The following is a 12337-nucleotide window of genomic DNA, read 5'->3' as shown; positions in this document are numbered from 1 at the left end:
TGTAGTCACGGTCTATCCCGCCCCATTTAAAACCCTTCCCGCGGATATGACTCCCCTCGAGCTCCTTCCCCTGTCACCCATTAAAACCATAAATCTGTCGACCCCGTACCCGTTTCTCATCGTTCGCTGTTCCAAACTAGCGTGCTTCATCCAACCAAGCCCACCTTACACGGCTTTCCATTCCCCCTTCCCTCCCTCCAACCATACCACCTCCCCCCACAAAGGAAAAGACAGGCTGAAGTCTAGTCTTCTGAACTCCCAGTTTGTACGGCTCATTTCCATATTTGAAAAGTAATTTCTTCCCTGGCTGGATCGCTTAGCATCATCCAGAAGCACAGAGGTTGCTGGTTCGATCCCGTGACACATACAGAAACAGTTTGATATTCCTATCGTTCTATCTTCCTTCTCTCTCTAAAATCAATAAAAAACAAACATTAAAAAAAAAAAAAGTGCTCCTGTGTATTGAGCATTTGCTAGTCCCAGCCACTGTGCTAGCCACTTTGCATCCCATTATCTTATTTATCGCTGACTACAGTACTACCAGGGAAGTACTTTCGCCCATTTTATGTATGTGGACATTGAGGCTCAAAGAAAGTGAAGACTCAGATCACCATCACAGAGCTAGTAAGTGGCAGAGACAGGTAGATTTAAACTCGAAGCTGACTCAAAGTCCACACTCTTAACGGAGTTCACCTTAGAATACTCCTGAGCAGCAAAATCTCAGCCCCACTCATTCATTTACACCACAAGTATTTATTGCGACCCTGTCGGTACCAAGGTGTGTGCAGGCATCGAGAATAAAGAGGGGGAAAAAACACAACAGAAAAAAAACCCTGCATTAGGAGTTTACATTCCAGTGGGAGGAGACAAATGATAAAAGATATAATATGTCAGTGATAAATGCAAATGAGATGAAAATAATTAAAAAACAAGACAGAGGGGATATGAACTCTCTTATATCCCTAAGGAACCTATGTCATTGGCCCAACTTAAATTTACCTTCTTCACCTGTGCCTCTCCCGCTCCCCAACAACCACCACCACAGACACACAGATCCCTGTCCCGTGCTAAGGGCAGGGACTGGCACATTCTAGAGTCGAGCTCTCTTTTTGGTAAATGGGTTTAGGAATCCTAGGTTCCAGGCTTTGGGGAAGTTCCAGCATCCCTCTGGGCCTCAGCTTCCCCATCAACTTATAAAGGAGTTGGACTAGAAAGAATCCCTAAGGTCCCTTGCAACTTTGACGCTCTAGGAGTCTATGAATAGGCTTAAAGAGAACCGGGACCAGCGATTGTTTCCCCACCCTAGCAACAGTTGCTAGACCACAGCCATCTCCCGGTAGGACTGGAAACCGCTCCCTGGCTCGGGGAGGTCTTTCAAGCATCCCATCCTGCACCGCGACTTAGCCTCGCTAGGAGGCACGTTTTGACCTCTTTGGTCACGATCTCCCCTTTTGATCCAGCCAAAGAGCGCGCCTCGTTCCCATAGTAACCGCGTTAGGTCCACGCGCAGACGGCGCGTAGCAAGGGTCAAAACACATTCGCAAATAGAATCCCTCCATTGTTCAGTCCGTGCCTTGGAAGCGCTGGGCCTTTAAGTATCACGTGACTCCCTTCAGACTTGTTCCCTCCTTCTTCTCCTCCTCAGGCCCCGGCGAGCGCTGCTGTGGACTGGAGGCTCTCGGCCAGCGGACTAGCTGGATCTCGGACGCTGCAGCCGTTTAGGCTGGTGCCCTTTCCCGGTAACTCCTTCCCGGCGTGACGCGCGGAAGCGGCAGTGGCTGGGCAGGCTCAGGGATCTTGCTCCAGTTCCTCCTCGTTTCCGGTCCCCGCTGGGCCTGGGGGGAACCGGGAGCCTGCAGGGCCCGACCCGGGGCTCGCGGAGGGCAGCGGAGGAGGCGGCAGTCTCCTGGAGGATTGCGACGTGGAGCTCGAGGCGGTGCTCGGACCCAGAGCGTGTCGCCGGGAGCGGCCGCCGGGTTTCGAGGGCATTGCCCGAGGGTGGCAGCCTACCTGTTGTGCACGTTGTCCGCTGCCCGGAGGCCGGCGCCGTCTGTTAGCCCAAGTCCTTCACCACCCCCTGCCCTTGAGCCCTCGAACGGGAGGCGACTGACACAGTTGATTGAATAAGGCAATGTTTGCATAGCACGATAGAAAAAAATAATAACAAAAAGTAGCACTTACTGACTTGACCCTGTGCCTGCCCAGTAAATACTTTACATACATTTAACTCCCGTGTTGAGCCTTTCAAGATTGTATTATTCACCCCCATTTTTTTTTTAATAAGGATGTGGAGGCTAACAAGTTTAAAGTAACTTGCCCAAGGTCATCAAGGAGTGGAGGATGGATTCCAATCTTAGTCTGATTTCAGACTCCATGCACTTAACCAGTAGCGACATCACCACCAGGTTTTTAGCAGACTCCGCGTGGTTTGTAGCCAGAATAGGTTAAAAGTTGCCTGAACAAGAAAGAAACTGGTTTGTTTTAGGATTGTATCCAACATACACGCAGTCCTAAACGTTAGCCATCGGATTAGTCCTCTTTGTGAGGGCTCTCAGGCAGCATTGAGACCTCTACCTGAGGTCCGAATCCACCGCTGTCAACACCTTTACCCACGCTCTTAAGTGAGATGTCAACAATAGACACTAGAACCTTAGAACTTAAGTAATTTATGAGAAGTCAAGGTAAATATGACCCTTGGAAAAACTTGGTCTATCACCAAGGTCCCAATCCTGGGGTGTGTCTGTGCAATGCAGTGCTACCTTGTTCATTAACAACCCAGGATTATTTCCCAAACCCATGATAAATTAATTCAGTCACTAAACTCACCAGAAAGGGATCATTAATAGGTGAAGACCATGTCTGGTCTGCAGTCTTCGTCATTGATTCCCCTGCACATGGAAAACTAAATTTTCTCTCACCACTTTTTCTCAAAGGGAAGTTAGAAAGTTGAGCATTTCCTGAAGTTTCCATTTATAATAACCATAGTGCTAATGATCAAGTTAATGAACAACTTCCTTTTCCTGTTCTAATGGGCTTTGTGAGAAAGACTAGAATTGGGGCATAGTAAGTCATAATTGCAAAGATTTTTAAGAGTATTTCACTTTTGTATTTGTACTGATAAAACTCCCAGTAATGTCACCACTATCTCATTTTGTGATTCTGTATATGGTAAATTGTATGATGTCGTGAATTTATTTAGCATATACCCAGTGAGTTATTCTCAAGCCTCCTATTTTAAGTTTACACTATGATTGTCTAAGTGAAACTGTATTTGAGATGTAATCACCTTGATTTTCCTGTGTGTGTCTTCCCACATTTGCTTATTATTTCTTCATCTCACTCATTTTCAGTCATTTCTAAAGCTTTTCTAATCCAAGGATTCTGGAGAGCTACTATTAATTCTTATTGCTTTTTAAAAAAAAATCTTTAATAGTTCTTATTTGTGATATAAATAATAGTGAGATTGTTGACCTTTTTAAAAATGTAGTCAAACAGCTTGATACTTTTCCTGCAAAATAGCTTTGGTTTGTTTTGTTTTTCATCTATCTTATACCTCTACCTAAAAAAAAAAACAAAAAAACAAGAAAAAACAAGACTGTCCAGGTTTCTTCCACTGAAACTTGTTGCCTCTTCAATTATTTCAGCTCTGGAAAGGAAGAGACATGGAAGTGAAAAAGTTGAGCATTTCCTGGCAGTTCTTGATAGTTCTGGTTCTGATCCTGCAAATTCTGTCTGCGTTGGATTTTGACCCATACAGAGTCCTAGGGGTCAGCCGAACAGCCAGTCAGGCTGATATTAAAAAGGCTTATAAGAAGCTCGCCCGGGAATGGTAGGTGAAACAAAGAAATAGTCTAATGTAAGCTAAGCAGTTTTAGCTGGGAAGTGAAGCCTAAATTATGATTAGCTTTTACTTATCTCTGTTTCTGGGTTCAATAAATATATAATATATATTTATTTTATATAATATATATTTATTTAGACAGATGTCTAAAAGATTTTATTTGGGAGAACTAATGTTTGTGTTATTTTATCATTTTTAGTGACATGACCCAAAGCCTGTGTTACTATGAAATCCCCTTAATTGCCCTAGATATTATTAGCATATTTAATGTTAAAGTAAAGTAGGAGAAAACTTTAATTTTTAAAATATTTATGTAATAAACAGTGGATAAGCCACCCTTCCCATGATGTTTTTCATAAATTAATTCTTTATGAATGCCGTTGCTAAAGGGCACATTACCCAATCCTATTTTCTAGACTATTAAAATGTTTAAGCTTTGAATACGTATGTTATAATAACAGCTTGTTCCCTCAATTTTAAATGAATATTCAGGAATTGAGTACTTTACTTCATAGAAAATTCGGAAGTTGACCTGTAGATGTTCTGTATGCTAGAGAATATGCACATGTTTATGAATTAGCAGGCTAGCAATGAATTAAAAACTTATTTTGGACAGACATCATCAGCTTCATCCACAAATGCTATGGGCTTTCCAGGTTGAAGTATGGATTCTGTTAGCTAGAGGGGAGCAGCAGGAGGCGGGAAAGCACACAGGTGACAAGCTGGGGGAACCCAGCACAAGTACAGAGAGGTTTGGGGAGGGAGCCATCACTGAGCACCTGCATGCTCGGCTCCAGGTTCTGTGTTTTTGATCTCGTTTAAACCTTATAATTACACTGTGAGGGAGGTTATTGCTGTTTTTATTTTATGGGTTCAGTCTATATTACCTCCGGCTTCCACAGTGTGACCTGTACCAACCATCTGTTGTTGTTTTTGGTTTTTGATCACTTACCCATCTGGGCAGAAGAGTGGGTAGGTTAGTGTTTTGAGTGGGTAGGAAGTTAGGCAGCATCCAAATTGCCACATGCAGATGACATTGCGGGCTGTGCTGATTGTCTGCCACTGTTACTCTCCAATGAAACGTGCCTTTTAGTTTTAAACTGGTTGCAGTACAGGCAAAAGATAATTTTAAAATACAGTGTTTTGAATAGATACTTTATACTCTATTCATATCACAAGGAATCCAGAATTGGTTACTAAAACACAATCTCTTAATTGTATGTGGCATCTTTCCAGGGACTCTTGACAGCAAAGTTGCTTTCTACATCATTTCAAACTCTTGCCTCTTTATGTTTAAAGCAAAATTTGTAAATCTTCAGTGAACTCATAAGGTAGTAACGTTCTTTTTGACAGGATATGGTCTTTGACATTTTAAAAGCAGAAACAGCAGCTTGGGTACATAGGACCTATTAAAATATACAGCTTTGACTTTGCTGTCTTCCAGAGCTAAAAAGGTTGTTATATTACTTAAATGAGTCATATGCTTCTCTTCCTTGATTATATTCTCTCTAGCAGTAATTAATCACCAAAGAAATATACAGAGTATCATCCAGCGAAAGTCTAAAATTTTACTTTACCTTTGTATTTTCGCTGTGTTATATTTTCTGCCGTTTTGGCTGTGGCCGTGTTTTATCACTAAAATCATTTGTTTCCTTTTGTGATGGTTTCATATACACTGAAAATAGTAGTGTTTCCCAGTTTACTCTCCAGATGAACTGTAGCAGGGAGAAGTGGTTACAGTAATTGTCTAATTAAACTTGTAGCCTTTCTCTACTGTGTTTTTTACTACTTAAATGTGTCACTTAGACCTCTCAAGAGCTTACCCCTTGGTGAAACCATTTAAAATTACTTTTCCTCTCAGAAAAACTGTCTCCCAATAATGAAGTTGTACCATAGGTTCTTTTTTTTTTTTTTGTCCTCTACACTGGCAGAAGGAACAGTCCCTCCCACTCCAAGAAAAGGCCATCAGAAAGTTTGATTTGAGGCACATGGGTGTAACATGGGTAGACACCTGAGTAGTAAAGTGGTTTGTCTAATATTTTCCTCAGTTACTTTTTTCTTTATCATCAACTTTTTAAAATTTTTTAATTACAGTTGACATTCAAACGAAATTACTTTTGCTACCTTCATTTGTATTTCCTGAGAGGTAGCTAGACCCGCAGGAGATACCAAGTACAGTGCAGCCTTCACTTTGCAGTGTAAAGGGTGTGTGTATGTTGAAGTTTGTGAAATGCTTCCCATGCACTGAAAATAGCATTGGACAGTACTTTTCTAGAGCTGAAGTTATTCTTTTCTGTTTTCAACTTTATGCTGTCTGCCTCTGACTAGAAAAATATTCCTTATAAGTTGAAACTGTCCTGTGGTTTCCTCCCAATTCTTGGGCCTTGGTTTCCTCTGTCGCAGGGTTTGTGGTTTTAACCCAGCTGCCCTCATATTCTCTCTTTGGGTCAGTCTCTTTAAAAATCCCCTCCTACGCATCCCCCCTACAGAGTTCTATGTGTTAAATCTTCATTTGTCTGATCGCATAATTTTTATCTTCTCAGCCTTTAGCCTAAGTTTGAATATTTAAAGCACTTTTTTTTTGTCATGCTTTAAACCACCATCTTGTTTCCTTAAATCATACTATTTTCATTATACATAGCTGAGACTTCTTTCCCCGCTAATATTCATAATAAGGACTGAATAGTTAAGGAGTGATGTCCAAATTCAACAGCCAACCATTTGAAGTTTCTTTATTTTTAGAGAAATCAGAAGATGTGGTATAATTCATTCAAATATGTCCCTGCTACATTAAGTTGTAATTTTTTTTTTATTCTGATGTACGTGGTGCTGTTTTTAGTAGGCATTTGCTTCCCGGTGGATTCAGAACCTTTGCTAGAAGAAATTTAATAGAAGTTAGCAGAAGTGATTACATAAAGAATAAGGTCTGTAATAGAGTCTCAATAGAATGAATGCTGAAACATCAAACACTGATTTAGATCTTAGGGGGTTCTAAGGACATAAAACCCAGCCCCTAAAAAAACAAACAAAAAAAAACACAAAAAAACCCAGCCCCTACTTTCTTTCAGTACCTACTTTGGGACTTTAAAATGTCCAAAGCTGAATTGATCATAAACACAAGCAGAGTCTGGGATAGTAAATGACTACAAGATGGGTAATTGCCGCCTGTATATAATTGCAAATATTTGTTCTAATATTAGTTGAAATCACTTTGCTTAAACTGTAGCCTTTCTCACATCTTAAAACATGTGGCCTTGACATTATTACCCATATATAGGTACAAGGCAATCATAGGTAGAAAGGGTAATAATGAAAACGAAAATGTTCTAATTTGAACATCAGCAAGCAGCAAGATGCTCGTTGAAACATGGTTGTCACTAACAAATTCATGTGGCATCTTTAAAGCTATTTCTTATGTCTACCTGAATTGTCAGAAGAAATTGATATCATTGACACGTTCTCGCATTGGGATGGAATGCTGCCATCCCAGGGAAAGAAGGTGCTTCTTCCGGATAAGTGACTTTAAGCCCTGAGCCAGTTTAACAGTGTGTGGGAGCAGCGTAAAGGCACACACGTCCCACCTCTCCCAGTGAAATGCCGCAGTGCAGGCTCCTGTTTGCTTTGAAAATGTGCCCAGCCGAAAAAGTTTCAGAAGAACTTGCCAGTTTTAAAGGTGCATTTTTTTTATGGTTATGTGAAGCAAGTGATTGCTTCTACCATTTTTTTTTTTTAAAGAAACCATCCTAACAAAATATAGCTTTCCATTTGCCTCTGATGTAATGAACTCTGTGGACAAGGATATTAATTGGCTGTGTGTAAAACATTGAATGCATCCTCACTGCCTGCTCTTTTGTGTTTCAGGCATCCTGACAAAAACAGAGATCCCGGAGCGGAAGACAAGTTCATTCAAATTAGCAAGGCTTACGAGGTATGGTGTGAGACTTTGGGAGGCATCCACTAGCTCTTATAAAACATGTCTAAATGTTTTGTAAAGTCTTCTCTGACAGGGCATGTTCCCTATGCCCTTGACCCAGTTTCTATCTGATGGTAGAGGGACCATATTTGGTCATATCCAGTGTGTTGAAACTCATGCCTAAACACTTCAGCTGTTTAAGAGAATGGCCTATTTTAAAGGCTGTGATTGGATTATAGAATTGCCCTGAAGGTATGTTTCTATTTCCTTTTTAGAAACTTATATTATGTGCTCACTTCGGCAGCACATATGCTATAAACTTAAAGAACTACAGACCAATTTTCCTATATTTGTTAACATGGCACAAGGTTATAAATACATTTAAACCCAAGATTTTCTGTAGTTTTCTAACAGAAGCTTAAGTAGGTCAGTCTGGAAGACAGAAAGAGCAAGTCCATGGCTTGCTGATTTGTGTAGGGTAATGCTCTTCAACAGACAGTGCCTAGCTCACAGAATGACACAGCATCCTAAAACAGGTTCTCGAATTCTATACTTTGAATTTATTTCCAAGTCAAACAAAGTTGGCTAACATAAAGACTCTGAACTCAAGTCTGTGGTTATTTTTTTTGGTGTTCACAGCTTTTCATATTTTGGTTTGAATCATTCCAACTTGAATGACAACATGTCCTAGTCAGTTTTCTTATGGTTTATCCCTGGTGAACAATATTAATTTTTATTTGTTTATTGATGTGCTGCTTACTATTACAATAGTTCAAAATCTTTAAACCCGAGATAAGCATGAGTATCTGAGTGACTGAAGTAATTTGGTCTTGAAATGTTTAATGTTTCTACTGAGAGAAGAACTTTCTGGTCTGTTAAGGACTGCATTTAGATGATCTAGTCATGTGATATCTCTACATTTATTTTCTTCCTGTCTCTTCCCAAGCTGCTTACAGGAAAGTTCTTTGGGTAAACTTTTTGCATTCTATACATTTCTTTTTTTCTTTCTTTCTTTATAGATTCTTTCCAATGAAGAAAAGCGATCAAATTACGACCACTACGGAGACGCAGGGGAGAACCGGGGCTACCAGAAGCAGCAGCAGCCGCGGGAGCATCGCTTCCGCCATTTCCATGAGAACTTTTATTTTGATGAATCCTTTTTTCACTTCTCCTTTAATTCCGAGCAACGGGACTCCATCGATGAAAAGTACTTACTGCACTTTTCGCATTACGTGAATGAAGTGGTCCCAGATAGCTTCAAGAAACCCTACCTCATTAAGATCACCTCAGATTGGTGCTTCAGCTGTATCCATATTGAGCCTGTTTGGAAAGAAGTAGTTCAAGAACTGGAAGGATTGGGTGAGATCATTTTATTCATTGGAAAATGTTTCTACAGAAGAAGGTCATTCCTCAATTTTGAATTTTATGGGATGCTGGGGAGAAGGGACCGTGTGATTTCTGTTCACAAGTTCATGGTGACTGGTGTTTTACAAGGACACATTTCCAGAGAGGGGAAGTGCGTCAGCCTCTTCGTTTTGCATTACTACCTTGAAGCTTTATCTATATATTCCCCTTACATTCAGTTGGGGGCCCAATGCCTAGGAGAGGCTTTACAGTGGTGGTGAGCAGAGCAGCCCCAGGCCTCAGTGTGGAGGCTGGCAGGGCTCTCAGAGTACTTGTGTGCCATTTGTGATTTCACGCTGCACGTTCGGTTGCTAGGGACGCCCTAACGAGGTAGCACATAAACAGCAGAAATTTATTTTGTCACCGTTCTTGAGATTAGAGGTCCAAGATCAAGGTGTCGGCAGGGTTGGTTTCTTCTGGGGTCTCTGTCCTCGGCTTGCAGATAGCTGCCTTCTCCCTGTGTGTTCCCCTGGTCATCTCTCTGTGTGTGCATGTGTCTGGTGTCTCTCTCTTTCTGGGTCCTGAACTGTTCTTATTTGGACACCAATCATATTAGATTAGGACCCACCCTGATGACTCTATTTGAACTTACGTACTTTTTTAGAGGCCCTATATCCACGAACGGTCACATTCTGACGTCCTGGGGGCTGGTGCTTTGCCAGCAGGGACACACAATTCAGCCCATAACATTAATGGTCATGGGTTACCACTCTGGACGGCAGATTAGCCTTCCCTTTGTATATAGTCATCTCTTAGTGCCAGGAAGATTTTAGTAATCCAAGGAGGATATTTATTTTAATAACTCCTAAGAGGTAGAATTACTGAACTAAATATGTGCATGCGTGTGTGTATTGTAGGCATTAGCAGACCTGTTTTTGAGTAACAAAAAAGAGACCCAACTGTAGAGGTTGGGGGGCCTGTATTTCTCTGTGGAGAGCTATCACTGAAAATCATTAGATCATTTATTCTAAAACAGAAATTTTCATCATGTTGTTCAGAAGCACTCAGAGAGTCAGATTGCTAAGATGCTTTCCTGAGATTGAATATTAAATGAGAAGTTGTTTTATTAAGTGCCTGATATATATGAAACACTTAATAAATGAACCTTAGGGAATTTTTTTAATTTATTGGGCTTACATTGGTTAATACAATTATATAGATTTCAGAGGTAGAACCTTAGAGAATTTCTGATTAACTATATTTTTTAGTTTACCAAAGTAAAAATTTTGAAAGCACCTATTTTACAAACTCCTTATAAAAATCTTTCTTAATATATTATTCTACTTCTACTCACTGATAATCAAACACCAACTTTTTACTCATTCTTAACTAAGTCTTGAAAGGTGGTTAGAAGTTGCCTGGACAGGAAACGGAAGTGACGTTGCAGCAGAGGGAAACAGTGCAGGCAGGGAAACAGAGCATGCTCAGAAGGGCCAGCAGCAGGTGTGACCTGGGTGTGGGTGAAACAGGAGGGAACAGGTAGAGCTGGAAGCCAGGTAGTAAGGAGCCTTAAATTCTACACTAAGGAAGCAGACTTTATTATACTGTATGTAATAAAGCCAAGAAAAGTTTTTACATAGAAGAGTGACCTAAACAGATCTACTCTATAGAAAGCTAACTGTTGGCCCTGGCCGGTTGGCTCAGTGGTAGAGCGTTGGCCTGGCGTGCGGAAGTCCCGGGTTCGATTCCAGCCAGGGCACACAGGAGGAGAGGCGCCCATCTGCTTCTCCACCCCTCCCCCTCTCCTTCCTCTCTGTCTCTCTCTTCCTCTCCCGCAGCCGAGGCTCCATTGGAGCAAAAGATGGCCCGGGCACTGGGGATGGCTCCTTGGCCTCTGCCCCAGGCACTAGAGTGACTCTGGTCGTGACAGAGCGACACCCCAGATGGGCAGAGCATCACCCCTGGTGGGCGTGCCGGATGGATCCCGGTCGGGTGCATGCAGGAGTCTGTCTGATTGCCTCCCCGTTTCCAGCTTCAGAAAAATACAAAAAAAAAAAAAAAAGAAAGAAAGCTAACTGTTAAATCTACGTGAAGGACAGATTAAAGAGGGTAAGAACATAGGAACAGAGGTTACTCACCCTGGCAAGACAGCAACCATTGGCCCAAACTGGGGCAGTAGAAATAGAGAGAGGAGAACAAGTGTCAGATATTCCCTCCTGGTTGGTCAGAATGTCAATTTCTAACCAAAAAATTACTTAGCAGGATCTCTTCAACTGCTGGGAGACACAGAAAGGCCTCATGTAGGTCTTCGTACTTTTCAGGTGTAGGAATTGGCGTGGTCCATGCTGGGTACGAGCGGCGCCTGGCCCATCACCTGGGAGCACACAGCACACCTTCTATCCTAGGAATCATAAATGGGAAAATCTCCTTCTTCCATAATGCAGTTGTCCGTGAGAACCTGCGACAGTTTGTGGAGAGTCTTCTTCCAGGGAACTTGGTGGAGAAAGTACGTACCTGGCTGAGAAGTAGTTGACGAGGTGCCTGGGGCTGTTGGCTGCCCAGAACTTTGCCTATGGTTCATTTTGAGCAGGGAAAGACACATTAATTCAGCGGTTCTCAACCTGTGGGTCGCGACCCCGGCGGGGGTCGAACGACCAAAACACAGGGGTCGCCTAAAGCCATCCCCTGTGTTTTGGTCGTTCGACCCCCGCCGGGGTCGCGACCCACAGGTTGAGAACCGCTGCATTAATTAATCACTCAGACTAAATCATTTCAGTGAAGTCTCTCAGAGACTAGAAATTGAGCAGATGAAGTAGAGAGATTCAAAGTTCCCTGTTAATACCACTGTGCAGATTTACACTGTCATAGGAATCAGCCTAGAATGACAGGGACTGTTATTTTCTAAGCAAATAATTTTAGATCACAACATAAGATAAAAGGTTTCTTTCCAACTCTTGACCTTGCTCATTTGAAGATACTTTTCTTATAAGTATTCAAATTCAGCTATATTTGATTATATAGTTAATGATCATAATGTGCAGGAAACACCAGATTCCACAAAAACATTCTTTTTGATACTTTCAGTACATATAATGATGCAGCAGTATGGTTAAATCTCACAAACAAAAGGCTGAGCTAAAGCAGCCAGGCACAAAGAGTTCATACCAGTTTATGGTTTTTGTACTGAAGGAGCATTTTCCCCCCAGTCTTTTAAGTTAGGGGTCACAGGGACTAGAACA

General features: G+C 41.7%; 1 protein-coding gene across 1 annotated transcript in view; it reads left to right on the top strand.

The window, feature by feature from the left end:
* The first annotated feature begins 1554 nt into the window (after window positions 1-1554).
* Window positions 1555-12337, top strand: part of DNAJC16 (DnaJ heat shock protein family (Hsp40) member C16) — a 29971-nt gene continuing 19188 nt past the window's right edge. Inside the window, exons 1-5 of the mRNA XM_066270372.1 lie at window positions 1555-1739; window positions 3645-3829; window positions 7703-7769; window positions 8774-9113; window positions 11420-11604. Coding sequence (XP_066126469.1) covers window positions 3663-3829; window positions 7703-7769; window positions 8774-9113; window positions 11420-11604 — 759 coding nt within the window. The 5' untranslated portion in view covers window positions 1555-1739; window positions 3645-3662. The remainder of the gene's footprint in view (window positions 1740-3644; window positions 3830-7702; window positions 7770-8773; window positions 9114-11419; window positions 11605-12337) is intronic.

This window comes from Saccopteryx bilineata, chromosome 3 (assembly GCF_036850765.1).
Source record: "Saccopteryx bilineata isolate mSacBil1 chromosome 3, mSacBil1_pri_phased_curated, whole genome shotgun sequence".
NCBI classification, from domain to species: domain Eukaryota; kingdom Metazoa; phylum Chordata; class Mammalia; order Chiroptera; family Emballonuridae; genus Saccopteryx; species Saccopteryx bilineata.
The sequence above is the reverse complement of the archived record's forward strand: the minus strand, read 5'-3'. Positions and strand labels throughout refer to the sequence as shown.